At 47.9% G+C, this 10,913-nt stretch overlaps 1 protein-coding gene across 7 annotated transcripts in view; it reads right to left on the reverse strand.

The window, feature by feature from the left end:
* mark3a (MAP/microtubule affinity-regulating kinase 3a) overlaps window positions 1-10,913 on the reverse strand; it is a 39,754-nt gene that overhangs the window by 19,558 nt on the left and 9,283 nt on the right. For 4 of the 7 annotated variants that reach the window (XM_080522110.1, XM_080522108.1, XM_080522106.1 and 1 more), the window contains exons 7-10: window positions 8,930-8,986; window positions 1,972-2,208; window positions 1,298-1,438; window positions 992-1,091 (exon numbers count right to left, since the gene is read on the reverse strand). In XM_080522110.1, coding sequence (XP_080378236.1) covers window positions 992-1,091; window positions 1,298-1,438; window positions 1,972-2,208; window positions 8,930-8,986 — 535 coding nt within the window. The remainder of the gene's footprint in view (window positions 1-991; window positions 1,092-1,297; window positions 1,439-1,971; window positions 2,209-8,929; window positions 8,987-10,913) is intronic. The other 3 variants (XM_080522112.1, XM_080522109.1, XM_080522107.1) reach the window with 1 other exon arrangement.

The following is a 10,913-nucleotide window of genomic DNA, read 5'->3' on the forward strand; positions in this document are numbered from 1 at the left end:
ATGTGAGTGACTCTGACCTTACCAACTATGTGAGTGACTCTGACCTTACCAACTATGTGAGTGACTCTGACCTTACTAACTATGTGAGTGACTCTGACCTTACCAACTATGTGAGTGACTCTGACCTTACCAACTATGTGAGTGACTCTGACCTTACTAACTATGTGAGTGACTCTGACCACAACTAACTATGTGAGTGACTCTGACCTTACTAACTATGTGAGTGACTCTGACCTTACCAACTATGTGAGTGACTCTGACCTTACCAACTATGTGAGTGACTCTGACCTTACTAACTATGTGAGTGACTCTGACCTTACCAACTATGTGAGTGACTCTGACCTTACCAACTATGTGAGTGACTCTGACCTTACCAACTATGTGAGTGACTCTGACCTTACTAACTATGTGAGTGACTCTGACCTTACCAACTATGTGAGTGACTCTGACCTTACTAACTATGTGAGTGACTCTGACCTTACTAACTATGTGAGTGACTCTGACCTTACTAACTATGTGAGTGACTCTGACCACAACTAACTATGTGAGTGACTCTGACCTTACTATGTGAGTGACTCTGACCTTACTAACTATGTGAGTGACTCTGACCTTACCAACTATGTGAGTGACTCTGACCTTACTAACTATGTGAGTGACTCTGACCTTACTAACTATGTGAGGTCGTCTCATGATCAGAATTAGCAGCAGACAGGAGAATCCTGAACCTCCATTTAATCAAAAAGAGATAAAAAGACGATCAAGATGAAAGACTCAGACTCTGCAGAGCCTCCTTTGATCTCCAGTCTCTATCAGCACAACAATTAACAATATCTCACTAGTGCCGAGTGCTGCAGGTTAGTACTCAACACTAACCTGCAGGTTAGTACTCAACACTAACCTGCAGGTTCCTTCAGAATAAGGCTTCAGCTCCTCTGCCTCCTCCTCTTCCCTCCCTCCCCCCCTCCTCTCCCCCCCCCCCCCCCCCCCTCACCTATTCTCTTCTGGTCAGTGATGTCCAGCTCAGGTTCAGAATAAGGTTTCAGCTCGTCCTCCTCAAATCCTGCGTTGATCCATCGATCCTTCATGATTTGCTGCAAGAGAAAGTCAGTTAGAGGGGTAGGGTAGGGTAGGGTAGGGGTAGGGTTAGAACGGGGGGGAAAGACGCTTTAAAAGGTGTGGCTGTGACTTTAACTGTGTCTGATGTGACGGTTAGACATCTGGAGGGACGGGTAGGGTAGGGTAGGGTTAGGGTAGGGTAGGGTAGGGGGTGGTGTTAAGAAGTGAGAGGTATATTTACGTTGTCTGCGTCCTCCCTCACCTCGAGTGTCCCCCGCTTGGTCGGGTTGAGCACCAGGAAGCGTTTCAGGAGGTTCTCGCAGTCGGTGGACATGTAGAAGGGGATCCGGTACTTCCCCCGGAGAACCCGCTCCCGCAGCTCCTGCAGGGTGGAGGAGGAGGAGGAGGAGGAGGAAGAGGAAGAGGAGGAGGAGGGGGTGGAGGTGGAGGAGGAGGAAGAGGAAGAGGAAGAGGGGTGGAGGAAGAGGAGGAGGAAGAGGAAGAGGAGGGGTGGAGGAAGTGGAGGAGGAGGAAGAGGAAGTGGAGGGGTGGAGGAAGAGGAGGAGGAAGAGGAAGAGGAAGAGGGGTGGAGGAAGAGGAGGAGGAGGGGGTGGAGGTGGAGGAGGAGGAAGAGGAAGAGGAGGGGTGGAGGAAGAGGAGGAGGAAGAGGAAGAGGAGGGGTGGAGGAAGTGGAGGAGGAGGAAGAGGAAGTGGAGGGGTGGAGGAAGAGGAGGAGGAGGGGGTGGAGGTGGAGGAGGAGGAAGAGGAAGAGGAGGGGTGGAGGAAGAGGAGGAGCAAGAGGAAGAGGAGGGGTGGAGGAAGAGGAGGAGGAAGTGGAGGAGGAGGAGGAGGAGGAAGAGCTGTCAGACATGAGGAACCAGAACCACCCCCCCCCCCCCCCGCCTCCGGTCCCACCTTGAGGTTCTGTCCGTCGAAGGGCAGCGATCCGCTGACCAGGGTGTAGAGTATGACGCCCAGACTCCATACGTCGACCTCGGGGCCGTCGTACTTCTTCCCCTGGAAGAGCTCCGGCGCGGCGTAAGGCGGCGATCCGCAGAACGTGTCCAGCTTGTTCCCCAGCGTGAACTCGTTGCTGAAGCCGAAGTCGGCGATCTTGATGTTCATGTCGGCGTCGAGCAGCAGGTTCTCCGCCTGCAGGACAAACACTGCTGACTGCAGGTCGCCTCCTGGTGGCCAACGCCTGCAACCGCTGCTCTTTATCTCCTCCTGGTGGCCAACGCCTGCAACTACTGCTCTTTATCTCCTCCTGGTGGCCAACGCCTGCAACTACTGCTCTTTATCTCCTCCTGGTGGCCAACGCCTGCAACTGCTGCTCTTTATCTCCTCCTGGTGGCCAACGCCTGCAACTGCTGCTCTTTATCTCCTCCTGGTGGCCAACGCCTGCAACTACTGCTCTTTATCTCCTCCTGGTGGCCAACGCCTGCAACTGCTGCTCTTTATCTCCTCCTGGTGGCCAACGCCTGCAACTACTGTTCTTTATCTCCTCCTGGTGGCCAACGCCTGCAACTGCTGCTCTTTATCTCCTCCTGGTGGCCAACGCCTGCAACTACTGCTCTTTATCTCCTCCTGGTGGCCAACGCCTGCAACTGCTGCTCTTTATCTCCTCCTGGTGGCCAACGCCTGCAACTACTGTTCTTTATCTCCTCCTGGTGGCCAACGCCTGCAACTCCTGCTCTTTATCTCCTCCTGGTGGCCAACGCCTGCAACTACTGCTCTTTATCTCCTCCTGGTGGCCAACGCCTGCAACTACTGCTCTTTATCTCCTCCTGGTGGCCAACGCCTGCAACTACTGTTCTTTATCTCCTCCTGGTGGCCAACGCCTGCAACTACTGTTCTTTATCTCCTCCTGGTGGCCAACGCCTGCAACTGCTGCTCTTTATCTCCTCCTGGTGGCCAACGCCTGCAACTACTGCTCTTTATCTCCTCCTGGTGGCCAACGCCTGCAACTACTGTTCTTTATCTCCTCCTGGTGGCCAACGCCTGCAACTACTGCTCTTTATCTCCTCCTGGTGGCCAACGCCTGCAACTACTGCTCTTTATCTCCTCCTGTAACTGCTGTTCTTTATCTCCTCCTGCAACCACTGTTCTTTATCTCCTCCTGTAACTGCTGTTCTTTATCTCCTCCTGTAACTGCTGTTCTTTATCTCCTCCTGCAACCACTGTTCTTTATCTCCTCCTGTAACTGCTGTTCTTTATCTCCTCCTGCAACCACTGTTCTTTATCTCCTCCTGCAACTACTGTTCTTTATCTCCTCCTGCAACTACTGTTCTTTATCTCCTCCTGCAACCACTGTTCTTTATCTCCTCCTGCAACTACTGTTCTTTATCTCCCCCTGCAACTACTGTTCTTTATCTCCTCCTGCAACTACTGTTCTTTATCTCCTCCTGCAACCACTGTTCTTTATCTCCTCCTGCAACCACTGTTCTTTATCTCCTCCTGGTGGCCAACGCCTGCAACTACTGTTCTTTATCTCCTCCTGCAACTACTGTTCTTTATCTCCTCCTGGTGGCCAACGCCTGCAACTACTGTTCTTTATCTCCTCCTGCAACTACTGTTCTTTATCTCCTCCTGCAACTGCTGCTCTTTATCTCCTCCTGGTGGCCAACGCCTGCAACTACTGCTCTTTATCTCCTCCTGGTGGCCAACGCCTGCAACTACTGCTCTTTATCTCCTCCTGGTGGCCAACGCCTGCAACCACTGCTCTTTATCTCCTCCTGCAACTACTGTTCTTTATCTCCTCCTGCAACCACTGTTCTTTATCTCCTCCTGCAACCACTGTTCTTTATCTCCTCCTGGTGGCCAACGCCTGCAACTACTGTTCTTTATCTCCTCCTGCAACTACTGTTCTTTATCTCCTCCTGGTGGCCAACGCCTGCAACTACTGTTCTTTATCTCCTCCTGCAACCACTGTTCTTTATCTCCTCCTGCAACTACTGTTCTTTATCTCCTCCTGCAACTACTGTTCTTTATCTCCTCCTGCAACTGCTGCTCTTTATCTCCTCCTGGTGGCCAACGCCTGCAACTGCTGCTCTTTATCTCCTCCTGCAACTACTGTTCTTTATCTCCTCCTGGTGGCCAACGCCTGCAACTACTGTTCTTTATCTCCTCCTGGTGGCCAACGCCTGCAACTACTGCTCTTTATCTCCTCCTGGTGGCCAACGCCTGCAACTACTGCTCTTTATCTCCTCCTGGTGGCCAACGCCTGCAACTACTGTTCTTTATCTCCTCCTGGTGGCCAACGCCTGCAACTACTGCTCTTTATCTCCTCCTGGTGGCCAACGCCTGCAACTGCTGCTCTTTATCTCCTCCTGTAACTGCTGTTCTTTATCTCCTCCTGCAACCACTGTTCTTTATCTCCTCCTGTAACTGCTGTTCTTTATCTCCTCCTGCAACCACTGTTCTTTATCTCCTCCTGCAACTACTGTTCTTTATCTCCTCCTGCAACTACTGTTCTTTATCTCCTCCTGCAACCACTGTTCTTTATCTCCTCCTGCAACTACTGTTCTTTATCTCCTCCTGCAACTACTGTTCTTTATCTCCTCCTGCAACTACTGTTCTTTATCTCCTCCTGCAACCACTGTTCTTTATCTCCTCCTGCAACCACTGTTCTTTATCTCCTCCTGGTGGCCAACGCCTGCAACTACTGTTCTTTATCTCCTCCTGCAACTACTGTTCTTTATCTCCTCCTGCAACTACTGTTCTTTATCTCCTCCTGCAACTACTGTTCTTTATCTCCTCCTGCAACCACTGTTCTTTATCTCCTCCTGCAACCACTGTTCTTTATCTTCTCCTGCAACCACTGTTCTTTATCTCCTCCTGCAACTACTGTTCTTTATCTCCTCCTGCAACTACTGTTCTTTATCTCCTCCTGCAACCACTGTTCTTTATCTCCTCCTGCAACCAATGTTCTTTATCTCCTCCTGCAACCACTGTTCTTTATCTCCTCCTGCAACTACTGTTCTTTATCTCCTCCTGCAACTACTGTTCTTTATCTCCTCCTGCAACTATTGTTCTTTATCTCCTCCTGGTGGCCAACGCCTGCAACTACTGTTCTTTATCTCCTCCTGCAACTACTGTTCTTTATCTCCTCCTGGTGGCCAATGCCTGCAACTACTGCTCTTTATCTCCTCCTGCAACCACTGTTCTTTATCTCCTCCTGGTGGCCAACGCCTGCAACTACTGTTCTTTATCTCCTCCTGCAACTACTGTTCTTTATCTCCTCCTGCAACTACTGTTCTTTATCTCCTCCTGGTGGCCAACGCCTGCAACCACTGTTCTTTATCTCCTCCTGCAACCACTGTTCTTTATCTCCTCCTGCAACCACTGTTCTTTATCTCCTCCTGCAACTACTGTTCTTTATCTCCTCCTGCAACTACTGTTCTTTATCTCCTCCTGGTGGCCAACGCCTGCAACTACTGTTCTTTATCTCCTCCTGCAACTACTGTTCTTTATCTCCTCCTGGTGGCCAACGCCTGCAACTACTATTCTTTATCTCCTCCTGCAACTACTGTTCTTTATCTCCTCCTGCAACTACTGTTCTTTATCTCCTCCTGCAACTACTGTTCTTTATCTCCTCCTGGTGGCCAACGCCTGCAACCACTGTTCTTTATCTCCTCCTGCAACCACTGTTCTTTATCTCCTCCTGCAACCACTGTTCTTTATCTCCTCCTGCAACTACTGTTCTTTATCTCCTCCTGCAACTACTGTTCTTTATCTCCTCCTGGTGGCCAACGCCTGCAACTACTGTTCTTTATCTCCTCCTGCAACTACTGTTCTTTATCTCCTCCTGGTGGCCAACGCCTGCAACTACTATTCTTTATCTCCTCCTGCAACTACTGTTCTTTATCTCCTCCTGCAACTACTGTTCTTTATCTCCTCCTGCAACCACTGTTCTTTATCTCCTCCTGGTGGCCAACGCCTGCAACTACTGTTCTTTATCTCCTCCTGCAACTACTGTTCTTTATCTCCTCCTGGTGGCCAACGCCTGCAACCACTGTTCTTTATCTCCTCCTGTAACCACTGTTCTTTATCTCCTCCTGCAACCACTGTTCTTTATCTCCTCCTGCAACTACTGTTCTTTATCTCCTCCTGCAACTACTGTTCTTTATCTCCTCCTGCAACTACTGTTCTTTATCTCCTCCTGCAACTACTGTTCTTTATCTCCTCCTGCAACTACTGTTCTTTATCTCCTCCTGTAACTGCTGTTCTTTATCTCCTCCTGGTGGCCAACGCCTGCAACTACTATTCTTTATCTCCTCCTGCAACTACTGTTCTTTATCTCCTCCTGCAACTACTGTTCTTTATCTCCTCCTGCAACCACTGTTCTTTATCTCCTCCTGGTGGCCAACGCCTGCAACTACTGTTCTTTATCTCCTCCTGGTGGCCAACGCCTGCAACTACTGCTCTTTATCTCCTCCTGTAACTGCTGTTCTTTATCTCCTCCTGCAACTACTGTTCTTTATCTCCTCCTGCAACCACTGTTCTTTATCTCCTCCTGGTGGCCAACGCCTGCAACCACTGTTCTTTATCTCCTCCTGTAACCACTGTTCTTTATCTCCTCCTGCAACCACTGTTCTTTATCTCCTCCTGCAACTACTGTTCTTTATCTCCTCCTGTAACTGCTGTTCTTTATCTCCTCCTGGTGGCCAACGCCTGCAACTACTATTCTTTATCTCCTCCTGCAACTACTGTTCTTTATCTCCTCCTGTAACCACTGTTCTTTATCTCCTCCTGCAACTACTGTTCTTTATCTCCTCCTGTAACTGCTGTTCTTTATCTCCTCCTGGTGGCCAACGCCTGCAACTACTATTCTTTATCTCCTCCTGCAACTACTGTTCTTTATCTCCTCCTGCAACTACTGTTCTTTATCTCCTCCTGCAACCACTGTTCTTTATCTCCTCCTGGTGGCCAACGCCTGCAACTACTGTTCTTTATCTCCTCCTGGTGGCCAACGCCTGCAACTACTGTTCTTTATCTCCTCCTGCAACTACTGTTCTTTATCTCCTCCTGGTGGCCAACGCCTGCAACTACTGTTCTTTATCTCCTCCTGGTGGCCAACGCCTGCAACTACTGTTCTTTATCTCCTCCTGCAACTACTGTTCTTTATCTCCTCCTGGTGGCCAACGCCTGCAACTACTGTTCTTTATCTCCTCCTGCAACTACTGTTCTTTATCTCCTCCTGGTGGCCAACGCCTGCAACTACTATTCTTTATCTCCTCCTGCAACTACTGTTCTTTATCTCCTCCTGCAACTACTGTTCTTTATCTCCTCCTGCAACTACTGTTCTTTATCTCCTCCTGCAACTACTGTTCTTTATCTCCTCCTGGTGGCCAACGCCTGCAACTACTGTTCTTTATCTCCTCCTGCAACTACTGTTCTTTATCTCCTCCTGGTGGCCAACGCCTGCAACTACTGTTCTTTATCTCCTCCTGCAACTACTGTTCTTTATCTCCTCCTGGTGGCCAACGCCTGCAACTACTATTCTTTATCTCCTCCTGCAACTACTGTTCTTTATCTCCTCCTGCAACTACTGTTCTTTATCTCCTCCTGCAACTACTGTTCTTTATCTCCTCCTGCAACTACTGTTCTTTATCTCCTCCTGCAACTACTGTTCTTTATCTCCTCCTGCAACTACTGTTCTTTATCTCCTCCTGCAACTACTGTTCTTTATCTCCTCCTGGTGGCCAACGCCTGCAACTACTATTCTTTATCTCCTCCTGCAACTACTGTTCTTTATCTCCTCCTGCAACTACTGTTCTTTATCTCCTCCTGGTGGCCAACGCCTGCAACTACTGTTCTTTATCTCCTCCTGCAACTACTGTTCTTTATCTCCTCCTGCAACTACTGTTCTTTATCTCCTCCTGCAACTACTGTTCTTTATCTCCTCCTGGTGGCCAACGCCTGCAACTACTATTCTTTATCTCCTCCTGCAACTACTGTTCTTTATCTCCTCCTGCAACTACTGTTCTTTATCTCCTCCTGCAACTACTGTTCTTTATCTCCTCCTGCAACTACTGTTCTTTATCTCCTCCTGCAACTACTGTTCTTTATCTCCTCCTGCAACTACTGTTCTTTATCTCCTCCTGCAACTACTGTTCTTTATCTCCTCCTGGTGGCCAACGCCTGCAACTACTATTCTTTATCTCCTCCTGCAACTACTGTTCTTTATCTCCTCCTGCAACTACTGTTCTTTATCTCCTCCTGGTGGCCAACGCCTGCAACTACTGTTCTTTATCTCCTCCTGCAACTACTGTTCTTTATCTCCTCCTGCAACTACTGTTCTTTATCCTCAGAAGAGCTGAGATCATGTCTTCCTGTGAACTGGTGGAACCATTTCACAGGAAGCGGTTCCACCAGTTCCTCTGAAGGTGGAACCACTTCCTGTCCTGAATGGCTGGTTGCCGACTGTTGATTGATTTTTATTCTTTATTTCTTCTTTATTAAACCAGAAATTCTATTTTTCATCTCGCATCTCTAGAAATCTGTGAATAATTAGGCCTGGAGATTCCAGGAGGATCCTGGAGATTCCAGGAGGATCCGCCCTCCTCCATCATTGAACCCCAGACCTCCTGCTCCACCAGGTGGCGCTGCACCTGAACCCAGCAGTCTTGTATTAACTGTATTTCCTCTTCCGATGTGGAATGAAGAGTTGGAGGTAAACGTCACTCTTTCATGTTTCCTTCATTGCTGATGTGAAACATCTGGCCAATAAAGTGCTTCTTCTGATCTTCTCCTTCACTCTTTCATCTCATTTCATCCAAACAGCAGCAGGTGCTTGTTGGTAGTTCCTGCAGCTGAAGCTGCTGAGGTGTTTGTTTGTTTGTTTGTTTGTGCAGCCGCCTGCTGGACTCACCTTGAGGTCTCGGTGGACGATGTGCTTCTGGTGGCAGTACTGCACCGCAGAGACGATCTGCAGCAGAACCGCAGGTTAGACGTGTCGCCATGCAGGGAGGAAGGATGTGGTGACACACACAGGAAGGACTCAACACAGGGGGGGCGTGGCTAAACCCGAGGGGGCGGGGCTAAACCTGCTGGAGGCCTGAGAAACTGAACAACTCTGAAACTACTCAAAGGCTGCAAAGCCAACGAGCTTTATTGTGAAAGTTGGAGGAAGTAGAAAGAGAAACACGGCAAGCAGAGGTCAGAGGATACTCCTGAGTTAAAGTAACTTTCTCTGGAAAACATTTCTCAGATCAGAAAAAGATCATCAGCTGCACTTCCACTGGCTAGTTAGAGTTAAATATGTTAAAGGGTCAGATAGAGTTAAAGGGTTAATTAGGGTTAAAGGGTTAGTTAGAGTTAAAGGGTTAATTAGGGTTAAAGGGTTAGTTAGTTAGGTTAGGGTTCAACATGTTAAAGGGTTAGTTAGTTAAAGGGTTAGTTAGGGTTACACATGTTGAAGGTTATCATGAATCTGTTCTGCCTCCTGTCGACACAAAGGCATCAGTTACCAGTTCACTATTACCAGTTCACTATTACCAGTTCACTATTACCAGTTCACATTACCAGTTCACATTACCATATCACCATTACCAGTTCACCATCACCGGCTAACTATTACCAGTTCACCATTTCACCATTACCAGTTCACCATTGCCATTTCACTATTACTAGTTCACTATTACAAGTTCACATTACCATTTCACCATTACTAGTTCACTATTACAAGTTCACATTACCATTTCACCATTACTAGTTCACTATTACCAGTTCACATTACCATTTAACCATTGCCAGTTCACCATTACCAGTTCACCGTCACCAGTTCACTATTAGCAGTTCACTATTACCAGTTCACCATTACAAGTTCACCATTACCAGTTCACCGTCACCGGTTCACTATTAGCAGTTCACTATTACCAGTTCACCATTACCAGTTCACATTACCATTTCACCGTTACCAGTTCCCCATTACCATTTCACCGTTACCAGTTCCCCATTACCAGTTCACTATTACCAGTTCACCATTGCCATTTCACTATTACCAGTTCACCATTGCAAGTTCACATTACCATTTCACCATTACTAGTTCACTATTACCAGTTCACATTACCATTTCACCATTACCAGTTCCCCATTACCATTTCACCATTACAAGTTCGCCATTACCAGTTCACCGTCACAGATTCACTATTAGCAGTTCACCATTACCAGTTCACATTACCATTTCACCATTACAAGTTCACCATTACCGGTTCACCGTCACCGGTTCACCATTACCAGTTCACATTACCATTTCACCATTACAAGTTCACCATTACCGGTTCACCGTCACCGGTTCACTATTAGCAGTTCACTATTACCAGTTCACCATTACCAGTTCACCATTACCAGTTCACTATTACCAGTTCACGAAACATGTTCACTGGAGGATTAATTCGTGACCATTTCTGCATCGAAATAGTGACGAGTTTCTGTTTCTGAGCCGTTTGATTTAACATCAGATTATGGAGCATCTTCCTCCTCTAATCCAGACTATAGAGCATCTTCCTCCTCTAATCCAGACTATAGAGCATCTTCCTCCTCTAATCCAGACTATAGAGCATCTTCCTCCTCTAATCCAGACTATAGAGCATCTTCCTCCTCTAATCCAGACTATAGAGCATCTTCCTCCTCTAACCCAGACTATAGAGCATCTTCCTCCTCTAACCCAGACTATAGAGCATCTTCCTCCTCTAACCCAGACTATAGAGCATCTTCCTCCTCTAATCCAGACTATAGAGCATCTTCCTCCTCTAATCCAGACTATAGAGCATCTTCCTCCTCTAACCCAGACTATAGAGCATCTTCCTCCTCTAACCCAGACTATAGAGCATCTTCCCCCCAGAGCAGCAGTA

Source organism: Blennius ocellaris (genome assembly GCF_963422515.1).
Source record: "Blennius ocellaris genome assembly, contig: SCAFFOLD_76, whole genome shotgun sequence".
NCBI classification, from domain to species: Eukaryota; Metazoa; Chordata; class Actinopteri; order Blenniiformes; family Blenniidae; genus Blennius; species Blennius ocellaris.